Source organism: Corvus cornix, chromosome 2 (genome assembly GCF_000738735.6).
Source record: "Corvus cornix cornix isolate S_Up_H32 chromosome 2, ASM73873v5, whole genome shotgun sequence".
Lineage (NCBI taxonomy): Eukaryota > Metazoa > Chordata > Aves > Passeriformes > Corvidae > Corvus > Corvus cornix.
The window spans coordinates 55,459,347-55,476,766 of NC_046333.1; the positions used below are offsets into that span (position 1 = coordinate 55,459,347).

The window sequence follows — 17,420 nt, forward strand, 5'->3', positions numbered from 1 at the left end:
GTTTAGCCTGCCAGCAATGGATAATGTGCTGCAACAAGGTTATATAAAAACTAATCATACTGGAATTCAATTATCCTTAATGTTTCCCTGTTGACTCACTTTATTTTTTTTTTAATCTGACCTCTAGCTAAGTTTCTCAACTGCCGTCAACAACAGCCACAAGTGCTGTGCTCTGCCAATTGCTAAGCAAAAAACCCTCAGCTCCCCACACTGCCTTGCTGCCTCCCCATTTCCTGATGGTCAGATTTCACTTAGAGATACAAGGTATTACCTGCCATCAGGTCTTTCCACTAAGGAAGAGGAATGCCAAACAGTTGTACCTCTTATCCTTCATTTACCCATTCATCTACTTTCATTTTCTTATCTCTTGCACAAACACAGAAGCATTTTATATGTCTTTAAAATAAATGGCCAGTGAGGCAATAAGCCTTGGTATTATACTATGAACTTTCTTTTAAAATGCCCTACTACTCACTGAAAATATGAAAATTTTTTCCCCTTAATGATGACAGCAGGATTTACAGAACCGGTAAAAGGCACAGAGGAGGATCGTGTGGAAGGACAAAGTAATTTAGAAACAGTGCACTGCCTGCAACTTACTATTGTGATGTTTCTGGTCTCTATGACAAAGTAGATGCTGCAAGATAACTAACACAAGTATAACGAGCAAGTCTCTTGATATGCAAGTTATGGGATTTTGCCACAGTCTGGAAGAAGCCAAAGGAGAAAAAAAAGAAACCCTGAAGCTGAGAATAGTATAATTAACAAGGAACACAATAGAGGAGCAATTTCAGGGAAGTGCATGGAAAGGAAGGCAGACAGCTGGGGAGAGTGATGCTCACCTTTGCAAAAAACAAAGGAGAAGGAAGTTTAAGAATAAAAGTATTTTATTTTTAAACCTAATTCAATGAAGCAAGGAGTGGAAGGAAATATGAATCTTCACAACCAACTTGGTATGTGCTTTATCTGGAGACTCCTCCTGGAAAAAGCAAACAGTAAGAAAAAGCTTCTTCAGAGGCAGGTAGAGACCTGGAGAAACAGCCCAGCTCTGCTGCTTAGAGGAACTCAGCTTTAACAGACTAAGATTTTTTTATTGCCATCCCATAATCTTGTCTGGTGTAAGAGTGGCCTCCACAGAAATGGGCATGTACAGGACAAACCTAACAACAGGATAGGGGGCTCACAGTTCTACAGAGGCTGCAGCCCCAAATGAAGGTTTGGGACTTTTACCAGCTGGGACTCTCATTTTCCTTAACCCACTGTGAGGACTGGTTTGAAGATAACAGACTATCCCTAAGTATGAACCACTGCCCCATTTGCAAGCAGAAACCAGCAGGACAAGAATGCTTGACTCCTGGAGCAGCCATGGCCGTCACACTGTGGTTCTGCCAGCAGCTCTGCTGTTATTCCTGCCTAAGCATAATTTGTCTCTGCCTGTTTCTTTCCCTATCCCTCAGCCACACAATCACAACTGCCTGGATCAACAGAAGAGCTGTGAAATAACCAGTACTAAAAAGTGGCAGATTGTTTTAAATTATACTGCAGTGTACTTCACTGGTTATGCTATCTCCCTGCACAACACAGTGGGCCCCCCCTTTTAATTATTAGAAGGATACTTTTTAAAATCAATTTGTAAAATTTACACCAGCTCTTTAAGAACCGTTGTAGCAAGAAAGCATGCTTCCACTTTAAATCTCCCTTTTTTCTAATTCTAATGGCCACTCCACACGCTCTTTAATGAGCGTCACCAATCCCAACAGAACTGTCTGAATAATGCAAAGCCAAACTAGATGTATATGAAAAACCTCCTGTCCCATACCCAAACTCTATATAGAAGTTTCAGATTTGTCTGTTTAATACTCTGTCTGGGTCTTTTACATGACAGATAGCAAAAGACATAAACAAAATCACACCCATTTCGGTGCTTTGTTCCCCAAAATTTGCTTTAGAAGTCTTTCCATGGCATGCACTCTCTAACTTCAATGTGACTTAACAAGCTGTCTAGACTGAAGACTGATGTTCTTCTTACTTACCTTTTCTGTTTACAGTTGAGAATATTTTCTCATTAGCTTCAGGACATATGATTGAACATTTTTCACTACTTTCAATGATGACATAAGCCAGGTTTCTTTTACACAGAAACAGAGCAAGACTTTTTTATAAAATAAATATGTATGTAATTGAAATAAATATGTATGCGATTGAAATGTATATAGCAAATAATTTGCAGTCAGAGATGGTCTTTATGCCTGGTTTCTAATAGACAACAAACTTAGAAATGTGCTTGAAATTGTCTAATAAACACTTTTTCTGAACAAATTTACAGAGTTTCTGAAGACAAACTGCCTATTAGCAATACCAACATGATTTTTTTTCATTATTCATACTCTCCCACTGTTCACTGAAAAGAGACTTATTTTTATCTGTCTTATTTATAAAGATGCTCTTAATGGTAGTTAAAGACTTGAGGACATGAGAAACAAAGCCAAGAACCTCTACAGAAGGTCCCAGAAGACTGAGTCCCAGCTGCGTATCTTCTCCATTAATACAACTGGTATGTCTTCACCAGTAAGGTTTCCAACTTTTGGTGAAAAGCAATAATCTCAGCATTTCATTTGCTGGCAGTTTTTCAGCCTATATTTCTCATTTTCTTCCACTGTCCTAAACAGGTCCCCATTTCCTTGTTTATGCCAGACGCTTATATTATAATCACACTACTCTGATCACTCCATAGCTCAACTAAAGAGCTCTTAAATTGTTCCTACAAATCAATCCCGAGCTTTCGTAATTTCTTCCTTGACCTCATTAGTTTTCCAAAAACTTGCAGGCCAAGACATGCCCATCTAATAGCTTCCATTCCAAATCTGTCCTCAGTGTTAGTAAAATATGCAGTTAATTTAGTTTTTGTCCTAAGAGTTGTAGATGAAAATTCCCTGAAACACAGAAAAGATTGATTCCCTCTTTTTTGAGCTTTCACTGGTAATTACAGTGACGACCTCTGCAACAAACGTGATAAACAGATGCAGAAAGCAGCCTTGCAGCAAAGAGAAAAAAGAAAACAACTTTTTAAATAAAGAATGGGATCAAATTCTGCTCAAACATAAAGGATAAACATTCTGACAGCAGAACATGGTTCAATGCTACTTACTGAACTTAGGTCTTTTACTGGCAGAAGCAGTCTGGCACCACAGCAGAGTTATTTCAACATTCAAGCATGAAGACCTCTCAAAAATGTCTCTCTAGCTGATGAACAGATGGTTAAAAAAAAAAAATTCAAGATCACAGACCAAATTAAACTAGATAAAATATATTACTTGTCTCTAGCAGCACATAAAATGGTTATTTTTCAGTATTTTGTATTTGGGAAAAAGGAAAGAATCATAGGAAACTAAGGTGAATTAAAAAAATTAAAAACAGATCTAAGTTTATTTTTTTTATTACCGCCACTGGACACAGCATGCGCCAGGAAAAGGGTTCTGTTGTTTCTACAGTTTTAAACAAATTAACCACAGCCTTCCTAGCCAATAATGTATACTGCATTAACTACAGATAGCAGACTAAAAGACACCTTACTTAAGAATATCCTCAATTGCTACTTGGGGTTTGGAGCAACCAGTGCATGGAGATTTAATTTTACCCCAAGTAAAACCCTCATCTTACTGTCATCTATGAAGGGTTACAGAAACTGCAGTCACCCTTACTACTACAGACTCAAGTCATTCCGTCTGCAGCTCCTCATGAGTATTCTCGTGAAAATAGATACACTTCATCTCCTGTGTGTTTCAGGATACAGCACTGCTTTCTTCATTCCCTCCTGCAGTGGGAGGTTGGGAGACAAGCATGAAGGCAGGCACAGTTCTGATATCAGTGTGAAGAACAAACACTGAAAGTCACAGAGCATGACTGCGATTTACAGCAGCTGAGGGTGTCTGAAAATGCAGGGCACCTGCAGTAACTCACTTGGAAGACCTATTGCCACCGCATCAGGAACAGTTGTAAACACACAGAAATAAATCTCACTAGTACTTTCCCATCAGTTACTGTTGTACTGATTTAATCAGGCAGAAGCTGGGTTCATGCTGCCGTTTGAAGAAATGATGGACAGAAAAGTCTAATTCCCACTTCGGTGCATGACCAGACCCCACAGCTGCACGGTGGTTTCTCAGACAGCCTCTCTGCTTTGCCATCCACACCTCTTGCTGCCTGGCAGGGCTGCAGGTCTGTGGGAAAACACCTAGCTGGGCAGGATTTGCACAGCACATCGCAGCAATGCTTCCATGCCTGCAATTCCACTGCTAACAAGTCACATCCAGCCACTCAGCAAGATGCAAGACCAAAGTATCAGGTAAGAACCAAGGTACCAGCAGGAAAAATGGACAGCATTGTTTTGGAAAATGTAAAAAAAATAGAAGCATAATTTTACTTTTTATTCCTCTAAGAGTGAGATCTGAGCCTGTGTGTTTTTACTGAAGTAATGAAGAGACTCAGGTGTATGTTCCTTACGGCAACTTGAGAATGCTTAAGAAATGTTTACACAAAACCACAAGAATTACGAAGCATGAGCAAGCTTCCTCACTTCAGTCAAATTGGCAAGTTTACAAATTTCAGTATGACACATTTATTGCAAACTTACAGTAATGTCCATATGCCCAGAAGCAGGAATGGAAAACTTAAAGAGTTTGTAATGCTTGACTGAAACTTCACTTGCTGATTAACAAATTACCATCTCCAACTAGCAGTATGTCTACTAGCCAAAAAAAGCACATTGAACCTCTGAGAAACAAGGTCTCCTGCACAGACTCCCACATCTGTAAATCCAGCCAGGAAAGAGCCTCAGAAAAAAGATGATGTTCCACAAGCAGTGCAATTATTTCACCCCTTAAAATTATGGCAAAATAAAAATGGTTCATTAATTTAAAGACTGGAAAATACATATGTCTGGATGACGCTCTTAGTCATATGGTTTAGTCTTAGGTAGTCCTGAGAGGAGCAGAGAGCTGAACCCTATGATACTTGTGGGTCCCTTCCGACTTGAGACATTCTGTGACTCTGTGATGTGTCACAACATGCACACACAAACACCTATGTACCATAAGACACACATGTGGTGTGCACATATGTACACCAGCAACGTGCCCTGCCACTCTGACTCATGTTTCAGATGACATGACTGAGCAGCACTGCTTGGGGCTGACCTGGTTCTCCTTGTAGGACAAACGCCAAGCACAACGTTGAGGCTGTTACCCCACTCCCCTCTTCCCAATGACAAAAGGGGCACAGCAAAAGCTGGAGAGATTTGCCTAAGCCTGCTCAGCCACACCTGAGATTTGGTCTTGATATAAAACTGCACCTAGCGTCTTCACATGAACGGATCTCCTACCATTCCTACATCTGCAGGTGTGGGTAATTAATAATCAGGGAATTGGTCTAATTAGTTTCAAATTAAATCTTTAAAAAACTCACTAAGAATTACAGTGAGTAAGCCATGCTAATTAAATATTGAAGGAATAAGTGAAAATAAGCATCAGGAGAAGTGTCTCTGTGCCCCACTCCCAGTGCACAAAGGATTTAAGAGCGTTTACTAGAACTCATTAATTGGATCTATGAGCTTCTGTTTGACCCCTGATTTTTCTTTAACATATTAAGGCTGTGTAAAATATATATGAATACATTAATATGTAAAGCACAGCTAACTGAAAATGGATTTATAAAGATTTTCTTAGAAAAACCAAACCAGTGAAGGCTTTGATGAAACATCCAAAAGAAAAAAAAATACACTCAACAACTGTAATGTACCATCTCAAAGCAATACAGAAACACTCTATTACCAACATGCAAAATATATAGTAAAAAACCACTCCTGCAAAAACAGTGCAGTAATTCTTCTCACAAAAATCTGAATATTTGCAACATTACAGTAGCCCCACAAGTGTAGAGTGATGAAAAATTAACCAGGTGGGTAACCTGACAACAAACAGAGAAACAGTGAGGATAAAAAAACCTCAGTGAAAGTGGAAAATGGAATGGAATTTTTTTCTATAAATATTTATGGCATCAGTGATGATCATTACTCTGCTTGGTGAACAAGCAAACAAAAAATAATTAGACTGTGGTATTTTTTGCCATCATGTAGAGGGAAATCCTTTTCGAGCTCCAGGTGCTCTGCTCCCCCTGTTCTGTGCTCAGGCTTTGCACCACCAGCTCCCCACTCCAGGCCCTCAGGCTGCAGCCAGGAAAAAGGCTGGCGTATATGGGATAGGCGGCTCCAAATGCAGCTGCTCCAGCTGGTGCTGAGGGAGCAGCTAAGACAGGTACTGGCCCAAGGGAGTAGACAGCTTCAACTCACACCACATTTCTTTTCTTGGTAGCACACATTCTTGTCTCTCTCCTCTTGCCCGTTAAGGACTTTCTCAGACACTCAGGAACTGGTTATCTTTGGGACCTCAAATTAATCTGGCTAAGCTTGATAATATCCAAAAGTATTAAAGGAAACTGAGCACTTAATGACATAAGAGATTTTTAGGAAACTGACTCAAACCACATCACGGTTTCATAAAAACAGCTTTCGGTACCCCCCCTTGCTTCCAAAGACCACTGCTGCAGACCACGTAGCATTGGTTTTATTTCATCACAGGTATCCCTCTGCCCAAACTTTAAACACTCTTCTGTTCTGTTCTGGACAAGAAAAGGGGCATGGTGACACCTGCCCATCCCCTGGTGACATATCCATGAGTGGCTCAGGGAGCTTCCCTTGGTTACACAGATGTTGCATTAGACATCTCCTGCCCTTTAATCTAGGGCTTACTAAAGTCAGTGAGGATGCTGCCTTTAAAATCACTGCACACAGTACTTGACACCTGTCTCATCATTCCCTTGCTCTGCCTTGCACTGGTGTAATCATTCTGGGAGACAGGGGAGGTCTGCAGCAGAGAAACACCTAGGACAGACTGACTGATCTGGTTACCTGGTTCCAGGCAGCTTGAAGGCTTTATTAGAAACCAACAAGGAAAGATGTCCTACAGAAGCAGAGGAAGCATATTTACCACATAATTTCCTTTCTCTCATTACAATCTCAGTTTTCAAAAAACTAAAATTGCAAATATGTCCCCAGTTCTCATTGGTGTGCAGTAGAGCCAAAACCCAATAACTAGCACTCAGGCCTTTCATTGCACAGAGGTTATTTAAAGAAATGTGATATTTGCCCCACAGCAGCTAAAAAGATACAGGCAAGCAGCAGGGACACTATATTCAGTTATCCAAGTCTCAGCCAGCAGCCCGAGTGCTGAAAGTACTGTTGCAAGAGCCAGATCCATGTGGACATACGGTCTTAACAGAGTATCATCTTGAAAATAAGCTTGACTATAATCCCTCCAGTTTCGTCCTTTGCAGGTCTGTTATGACACACATCTCACACACAGAAAAGAAGAGCCATGTTTTAGTTGTGCTTTTTATTGATCAGCTTCACAAACATGAGTTCAAAGCCTATGTTGAACATGGATATTTTCATCTGGCCCTGTGCTTTAGAATGACTTCATATCATTGAGCCATTTTTCATCCCAAATTACACCCTGATTGGTTGCAATTTGTTACTTATGAGTAAAATTGCAGCTGACCATTAAAAATGCATTTGTGGCATTCTTCAGGTTCTCCAGAGTCAGCTGAAATAAAACCATCCCTGCTGAAATAAAACCTCCCCTGCCAAATGATTTCACAGCCTGATGCCTGAACAGCAAGAACATTTTCTAACATGTTTTTAAAACATCCCCCTTTTTTTCTGAAATTTACCAGTCTCACAAAAAAAAGCCCAAAGTACCTCGACTCACGAACATCACAGACAAGAGTGGGAAGGGCAGTTGAAAGCTGAGCAGGAATGCTGGGAGAAGGCAGAAGGTAAACACTTCTCCGCAAGGTTCATCTGTTGGGATCTTTCAAGTTTTGGACTACAGTAACTCCCTCAAGATTTTCTGAAAGCAAGCACAAAGCACATTGATCAGGAATCCCCTGTCTCCCACATTCATCACAGCTACCCAGACTCCCAAATTTAGGGTTCATTTTCCAGCTCTGCTACAGACTTTGCCATCCCTGCACTTCAGCAGACAGCTATGAAGCCTCCTGGAAGCTGGCTCCCAGTGGGCACCCACCATCCACCTAGCATCATGGCCCTGGTTACACTGGCGGCCTCCAGATATAAGCAAAAAGAACTATGACCATGTGAGGGTTTTCATCTCACTGGAATAACCCTGTTAAGTGTAGCTCTTGGGGTAGGTTAGTTTTTTGGGGTTTTTTTCCTTTTAAAATAAGATGACATAATTAGAGATAAAAAGGAAACATGTAAGGGCTTGTGAAGCTCCAAAGCCAGGGATAATTGCAAAACACAAGTCTTACATCATCACTGTCTACTTTCACATTTGGCAACTTCAGCCACAAGACAAATCGGTGCCTATGTTATGTTTTGATTTTTCCTCTTATTTACCACCTAATTTTCTTGTTTCTTTTTAAACAATACATCAACTAAATGACAATACTTTTCTTTGCAAGCTTTTGTTTACATTTGTATGTCCATTAAATTAACTATGTAGACTCATCGAATGGTTTGGCTTGACCTTTAAATGTCATCTAGTCCAACTCCTGCACTGAGCATGGACTCCTCCAACTAAATCAGACCTCTGTCTAACCTGACATTGAATGTTTCCACAGATGGGACATCTACCACCTCTCTGAGTAACCTGTTCCAGAGCTTCAGCATCTTAAATGTGAAAAATGTTTTCCTTGCATGTAATCTGGATCTACCTCTGGATCTATCCTCTTTTAATTTAAAACTATTACTCCCTGCACTATCACTACAGGCCTTGCTAAAGAGCTTGTCCCCACCTTTCTTATAAGCTCCTTTCCCTCTGAACGACTGCAACGAGGTCTCTCTGGAGTCTTCTCCAGGCTGAACAACACCATCCCTCTCAGCCTTTGCTCATAGGAGAGGTGCTCTATCCCTCTAATCATCTTTATGACCCTCCTCTGGACTCACTTCAACAGGCTCACATCTTTCGTGTGCTGGGACCCCAGAGCTGGATGCAGCACTGCAGATGGTTTCTCACAAGGGCAAAGGAGAGGGGGACAATCCCCCTCCCTTGACCTGCTGGTCACACTGCTTTCTATGCAGCCCAGGATGCTTTTGGCTTTCTGGGTTATGAGTGCATATTTGCCAGGTCATGTCCAGCTTTTCATCCACCAGTATACCCAACCGCAGTGTTGTTCCCTGTAAGGCTGCTCTCATATTTTAAAGCTAGTGGATATTTGGGACTCAGACTTGGTACTGTTCCATTTCACCTTTTCTCAGCAAGCTCTGTTATGACCAGAAATTAATCATTTCAATTAAGTCCTTTACTATTATTCAGAAGAACTTACATTTAAATTTCTCTTTCCTCCCAAACTTACTTAGTACGCTTCAGTAACTACCTTTAAGGATACTCCCTTACAAGAAATTAAACTGCAAAGCTTTGTGATTATTTTTGAGTGTTGTCAGATTAAACTTCATATTAAATTAAAAGCTGTTTCATAATGTTAAAGTGAATGTTCTGTATAATAATCTGCCTTCTGATGGTAATTTTTTATAATTAATTCCACCTTTCCATGCAATCTTTTGTGTTCTAAAGTTTATTCTGTACTCCCACATGGAAAATTAGATCATTCAGCATGTGGAGGCATTTACAGAATACAGCTCACAACTACCCAGTGAATAAATAAAATAGTGAAATGAAGGGAAAATTCTGTTAAAATATCTTTTTTTTTTTTATTTTAAGCACTACCAGTGTCTTCATTCAAATGACAGGAAAGAAGATGATGGCAGCCAGTGTTAGAGATCACCACCCTTCACATGTGTGGCTTCATCTCTCATCAGGACATGGAAAGTTTCTGCTGAAGGTTTTTTCCATCTTTCATCAAAGACAAGCTAGTTACAGTGCTCACTGGAGTGGTAGGAGAGGAAGCAGGTTCAACCCCCAGATCTACCAGCCATGTCCACATACCCACTCTCTATTCAGTTTCTCCTGACTAAATCCATCACTGGAAGACTGTGCACACCACAAACACAGACCTATCCAAACCCAAGCAAAACATTTTAAAGCCATGCAGGGCAGCCCATCCACAAAACTCTGCATGAATCCCAGACAGCTCGAAACTATGACAGAAGACCTGATGCTCCCTCCTGACTGCCCATCATGCAGGCACAAGGTGCAACATAGAATGTGTCCCCCCTCTCCACCCTCACCACTTTGCTGTGCATTTTTCCTTGCGGAAACCACACTATGCTATAGATCTAGGTAGTGGTTGCTGCAATGGTAAAAATATTCTACATTAATAATCTCATCATTTTAGTTTTTGGATTTAAGATTGTTTCAAAGTCTGTTGTCTATGGAAAGAGAGCTTTGGTGGATCGATGCCGCGTTTATTCCACAGGGTCCCACGTGGAGACGCTCAGGCGGCGCTCTGCCAGCGCCTACGCGGGCACCCGATCTCACCTTCGCAGGTGGTCACAAACACCCACTCACACACAGTCTGTGCACGAACCGGAGACAGAGAGGCGAGAGGGGTTCTCTGCATGCAATTCCGAGGTGTTTAATGGCAACACCCCGAAGAGAACAGAGACAAGAAGAACCCTGAACTGAAAACCCACGCCAGTTTTATCCTGAGAGCTCCCAAAACCAAGAGTCTGAGGGCAAGGGGGCAGAGGCAAGGTTGAATGGCATAACAGGGGCCAATGGGAAAAGGGATGGGAGGGGGGAGAGGGCCAGTGACCAGCAGAATCTAGGCAAAGAGAGAACTTTCTAGCACAGTGTTGTAGGGAGAGACCACTTTTAGGGCAACCTGGGAGGTGTAAAGTGGACTTAGCCACCGCAACAGTTGTCTGAAACCTGCGAGCAATTAAAACCTGTTAAACCTTTAGCAAGATCAAAGTTGGAAGATTTTTCTAATTCTCTGCATTTACGTATTTTTATGTTTCAGACACGTAACTAAACTGCTTGAAGAATATCTTTAGAGAAAGTCCAATTCATTATCTTCCACTGCTTTTCCAGTTTCCTAACAGAAAATGGGTGTTTTCCTTTCTTTCCCTAATTTAGCTGGCAGCACCACAGAATCCATGCAGCGGCCAGATTCTGATCTGTCTCAAGGAGGTGCTACTCTGAAATCGTTGGAGCTGCTTATGGGTTACACAATGCAGTGACTTTACAGGACAGCCCAGTTCCTGTGCAGTTTACACAGAAGAATGTTTAGTGGTCACCTCCAAAACTGAGGGTTCCTTCAGTTTTAAATGTACCATCCAGCAGAACTCACAGCATCTTTCATGTGCATTAAAGATCTGCTGGTGACTGTAAGTTGATGATGAAGAAAACTTTTCAAAGATCAAAATATTCATCTATCTTCCAGGAGAGAAGAAACTGGATTCTCAGTAGCAAGAAATAAATGCAAAACCAGAATAAAGTGAAATTGGTATCTCGAAAATAGTTACAAAGTTCTGCTGGAAGAAGCAGAACATTTCCTGTCAGAATGAGTTGTATGTAAAGAATTTTCGTCCTGGTGTTTGTTTCCTCTTGTATTGTCCTCTTTCCACAACCTCCTCTGAGGCTATGGGACCTGATGGCATCCAGTTTCAACCTGGGCAGAGACAGAGGATGGGATTCCCAACACTGTGTTGTAAGGAAAGAGGGAGAAAATGTAGGAAGCTGCCTTTGTTCTTGCGAGAATCGAGTTCATCTGGGCATCTCATTAGTGTGGTGCCTGGGAGTCCAGGTGCGACCTGTCCAAAGGTAGCAGGTGCATAATTGCTTCCTTTACAGGTCCAGCAGCCCACAGGTTTTACAGGAACAACAAGAAACACCCAGCTTACACAACTTTTCCCATGCAAAAGCATGTAAAAAAATAATACAATCCACAAAGAGGTCAGAGGATGAATCGTGATCAGCTCAAATACCCCCCAGAATGCAAGGATGCCAACATCTCCTCCTGAAATGCAGCACTGCTACAAGTATCAGCTGCCATAAATATTTTTTTTTAACAATGCAAAATCTGTCACGTGCAGAATATGAATTAGTTTAAGGTTATAAAAATTTAAAAAAAAAAAAAAAAAAAATTTGCATGGTTCCTTTTTGTTCTCCCAAACAACCCCAAGCACAGTGCCACTGTCCAGACAGCAGAACTGTCCTCCCTCCATTGTGCCAAAGGACCTGGTTAAAAGCAAAATAAGAAGCAGCCCCAGTGTAAATTTTTTTTTTAATCATATGCCAAGTATGACAGCAGCCTTGTGCACAGGAAGCATCTGGACACACTGGAAAGAATTTCCTGACTAGCTTTGAGTGACAAACTCAACTAACAGCTTCTTTACACCAGCTACAGAAGAGCAAATTGCTCCCATGCTATCTCTCTTGGGAAAAAAAAAGGGGGGGAAGCCCCCCTCATTATTCTACCTAAAACAAGCAAACAATCAAGCCCAAAAAGCCAGTAAAATGGATTCAGAGGCTTTTTGACTTGGTCTGTAAACACAGAATTCCATGATACCAGGATTTAACCTGAACTGCTCAGCTATGAGAAGAGAAACTTGGAAAGCAAAACCCTTTTAGAATGCTGAATGAGTAAGATAATCTCTTTATCTTCCAAAATATAACTCACAAAAATGTTATTGAGCAAAAACAAACAAAAGGCCAGGTAACGGAAACACAGCATGTTACTAGCTTGAGGAAAAAAAAGTGCAATTTAATCTTTAATAAGCTTTACACACAGTGCAAAGCCTATCTCTCTAAATTTCTCTTAAATGGCACTGACTTTGAAGAATAAATCCACAGCTGGTGATTTATGTTGATTAAAAAAGCCTCAATATTCTCATTCTTCAGGACTTTGAGGTCGTTAGTAATACCAAAAGTATCTAATCATAAAAGATTATTTCCCCCCCCTCCTTAAACCCAGATGTTCATTAGTTTTTAACAAAATATTTTTATTACCCTCAGTCCTTCCAAAGTCAGTTAAAATAGAAGAAGCAGCAAATAGAAGTTGTTAGGGAAGTTACACAAGGACCCACCAGAATCCTCTCAAGAGGGAAAAAAAGCAAGAAGAAAGAGATGAGGTTCAGTGGGAAACACAAGTAGATAAAGGTGGCTGAAAACAACTGGTAAGATTTAGAAAAGAAATATGGATAATAATGACCTAAAAAAAAACATGATCACAACCATTCCAACATACAAAGACGGAGGGAAGTGCAAAAATTAACCTGGCAGTGCTGGGCTAATGATTGGACTTGATGATCTAAGAGGTCTTTTCCAAACTTTATGATTCTGTGACTAATTAAAGGCTTCCATTCTTGGGCTGGGGAAGGACCCTGAACAAGCTGAAATATGTATTGTGATTGTTTTTGCCAGGCTTACACTCCAGCACACGGAGCAGTGCTGGATGTGCTATTCAGGGGGGAGTTGGTGAGGCCACTGAGAACAAGAAGCTGTGAAATGGTGTATTTACCTGCTAAGTGAGCAGCTGATGATCAGAAATACAATCACTTTCTCTGTAGTAACTGATGGTGCCACCATCTATACATTTATTTAACAGACTCTGGATTCCTATTAAAGTTTGCTCCTTGTGATTTCTGCGGAATGAGTTTCACAGGTTATACATATTGTAAAAAGAAAAAAAAAAAAGAATTCCTGTTCTTAAATAATAATTCAAGGGTGAGAAAAAGTCTCATTCATTTCCTCTGACACACAGTATAGGAAACAGAAGAAATGCTGACTCAAGTCACTCTCAAAGAATTTTAAAGCATTTAATGATACCACAAAAAACTCAAAATACCTTCCCCTGTGATATTCCTTCAAGGAAATTTTTCATAAATTCCATCTTTGTTTCCCCTTTCAGCTGTACACGTGAAGCTGATTTGTAAGTGGTTGAGGTTCTGGGCAAGTGCCCGTTTTCTGCCAGTTCACAGGCTCAAGGGAAGTGCATATACACAGGTCATGGTGTTTCAAAGGTCCTACACAAAAAATTTCTGCCCTCCTCCAGAGTCATGCCATGTTCCTGCTACCCAGCACTGAGGGCATCTCCCAGAGCAGGCAAGACCACAGAGCGGGTTTGTAGTCTTATGGAAAACTATAGCTACTGCCCTAGAGATAACAGAGAAATCAGCTATTCTAGGCCACCCCAGAAAGGCACAAAGAGAACAAACAGGCACATTCTTCAGGAAATACACTGTCCTGCAAGAAGTACTTTATCACAAATGGTCTCCCATGCCTCTGCTTAAGAAACAAAACAAAGAAAAAAAAAAGCCACAAAAAAACCTGACACCAAGGTCTTACTTCAAAACTTGGTCTGTAAAACAGAAAAATTATATTAAATTTCAGTGTATGTATAGTTCTGGTGATTGGAAGAACACTTTCCTTATGACTTTGTTTCTCACAGTTAGTCCTCACTTCAAATACTTAAACAGATACTTTTCACAAGTCTCTGCTTTCAGAAAAGTCTCCAGCCTCTTGACGTTACTGAAAAAACCTTAAAAGATTAAGATATTTAAAGGGTTTCGTCAGTGGACTGAAGGAAAATAATTTTAAAAAATAAAGTTGTATTTCAAGTTTTTTTCACAATTTTTTTTTTTAACTGACACACACTTCTATTTTTCTTTCTTCTTTGCAAACAGGGTGAAGCTGTATTTCCTGCAGATGATCATTACTTTGAAATGACAGCACACAACCAAACACACCTGGAATAATAGTGTTAAACAAATCTTCACCCTGTCTTGCAGTTTCTTTCGCATTTCCTCCCAAACCCTGTGCCAGGTCCCCAACCTCTGGCCCAATAAACTTTTCACACATCTCCTCCAAATGTTTCTGTCAACGAGGTCAGCTGCAAAATAACCAAAACAACTACTCCGATTTCACTGGCACCACACTGCAGAAGCAAGACTGCCACTAACTCTGCCCAGCACATCCAACCCACCAGTCCTGCTCAGTGCTCCTTCCACCCCTAAAGACTGATACTGTTTCACAGAGCCTTAGGGTTTTGCTATTTTCCCATCCTCTGTTTTCACATTGAATTGTGCACCCATTCCCTGTGGATATCAATCCAGTTTGCCCTGAATGCTGTTCGTGTCTTCACTTAAAAGGTGTTTTCTGCACCATTCTTTTAAAACATGTAGGAGACCAGAAAAACAAAGCCCATTAAGACTACCACACTGAACTTCCAGCATGTTGATGCAATTCTGCAGAGAGAACATCTTACCTAAGCAGGGTAAGATGGCTTCACCTGACTGGGGAACAGCTCTGTGGAAAGAGTCCTGGGGGTCCTGGTGGACAAGTTCAGTATCAGTAAGCAGTGTTCTGCTGCAGCACAGAAAATCAGCAGGATGCTGGGCTGCATCAGCATGACCAACACCATCAGAGATAACGAAGTCATTATCCCAATTTACTCAGCCCTCGTCAGGCCATGCCTGGAATACTGTGTTCAGTTTTGGTGCCTGCTACACAAAACAGACGTGGACAGGCTGGAGAGGGTTCAGAGACAAGCCACAAAGATGATAAAATATGGAGACTCTCTTTTTACAGGAAATCACATAAAGGAGATGGCGGTAATGGTTACAAGGTACTCCTGGGGGGATTCTGATTATACACAAAAGGAGACGTTTTCACATGAGAACAGTCAGCTATTAGGACAGTCTCACCAAAGAAGTGGTGAATTCCCCAATGTTGGACACTTTTAAGACTGAGACAGACAGACTGCTGGGCTATCTTGTCTAGCCCATGTTTTTGCCAAGAAAGATTGGAACAGATGATCCTTGAGGCCCCTTCCAACTGGAATTCTATGATTTTATGATTTCATAGAACAAAAATAATGAAAAATTCCGTCTCTCTATATATATACAAATTATGTATAAAATAAGATATACTTTACTGCAATATATGTAAAAATTTAAAATGTATATACAATCATGCTTATCTCTACAAAATACTAAGCAGACGAGAACTTTTCCATATGGAGTATATATATTCTGGAAAGAATGGCTGCATCCACCTGAGCCTCCAGTTCAGGGAACTTGGGAATTTATACATCCCTCAGAGCTGCAAGGCACACGGTAAATAAAGCAATGATGGCCCCAAATACCCATTTGCCTCGCCATAAATGAGCCAAGGAGCTGTCTTGCACTGGTCAGATCATCCAGACTAAAGATCAAGTTTTGAAGTTTTAAAGCATCCTTCATTCCCATCTCTAATGTATCATCACTTCAAAAACAGTTCACATTTTTAAAAAATTTAATAATCAGCTGAGAAACTGAGGGTACATGGATTGTTTAGATCTCAAATCTACTATACAGTGCATTATTAAGACAAACTCTATAAAAGACTTTCAACAGGGTTGTGCCATCAGACCAGAGTGTAGGATATCCAAATACTTCTCAGATCAGTTTAATAGATTTTAGAAGTATTTTGGAATAAAACGAATTTTCTCACTTCCTACTTCACTTAGTCAAAGACACCATGCACTCTCTGATGTGCATATCAGTATTATATGACACTAAAACATTAATTCAAAGTAGACCTAAAAGCAGTATAAACATAAGACCCGTGACAAATAACGTGGTTTAGATAACTTTCAGGTTTGTTGTGAAATGATGGTATCTATTCCCCAGAACACAGCATGATTAAAAACACATTTCAGTTCTCTGCACCTCTGCCTACAAACTCAGTGGTTCCAGTCCATCAAATAAGAAAACCATAAATGGCCAGCTCTAGCCCTATTTAAATATTAAGCTCCAAGGAGCTAAATTCCTTATATTACTATCCTTCCCTGACATCTTTTTATTACAGTGCAGCATATGAAGCTATTAAGTCTTGTGTGCACTGCTTATCCTGTAGGCAAGTTGCCTGTCACACACAGAGCCACAAATACTGGGTCCATGCCTTTGCCTGTCCTCCTTTCTACAAAATTATAGAATGGTTTGGGCTGGAAGAGACCATAAAGATCATCTAGTTCCAAACCTCCTGCCATGAGTAGGTACATGACCTGTTTTCCAGTTGTATAAAAAGGCACTTTATTGTATGGGGACCTCTGAACTTCCCTACAGATGCTGGAGTGACTCATGCAAGATCCCCAGGGAATAGATTATTAATGATGCTTATGATTTTGCATGAACTGGGTCACCAGGAATTAGAAATGTTAGATTAGGAGAATCAAAACTAAATACATTTCTTGTCTGAATTTTTTTCCTTTCCTTTCTTCTTACTTGGCTACACATGGTCAGGTTTGCACAGCCTGGACTCCATTTTCTCATGCTCAAATGCTGGGGATAGAAACACAACTAGGAACAGCAAACTTTTACTGCAATCTTGTAGAATCCCTTCTTCAAGACAGATGTCATTCAAAATTTGTAAAATGGGATCTGCAAGTGTTGACAAGTC

General features: G+C 40.6%; 1 protein-coding gene across 3 annotated transcripts in view; it reads right to left on the reverse strand.

The window, feature by feature from the left end:
* Positions 1 to 17,420, reverse strand: part of LOC104689336 (probable acyl-CoA dehydrogenase 6) — an 80,807-nt gene that overhangs the window by 42,763 nt on the left and 20,624 nt on the right. Inside the window, exon 1 of one of the 3 annotated variants that reach the window (XM_019285591.2) lies at positions 7,814 to 7,934. The exons of the other annotated variants lie outside the window; for them this stretch is intronic. Coding sequence (XP_019141136.2) covers positions 7,814 to 7,829 — 16 coding nt within the window. The 5' untranslated portion in view covers positions 7,830 to 7,934. Of the gene's footprint in view, positions 1 to 7,813; positions 7,935 to 17,420 lie in introns of those variants that run through there. 3 annotated transcript variants of the gene reach the window in all.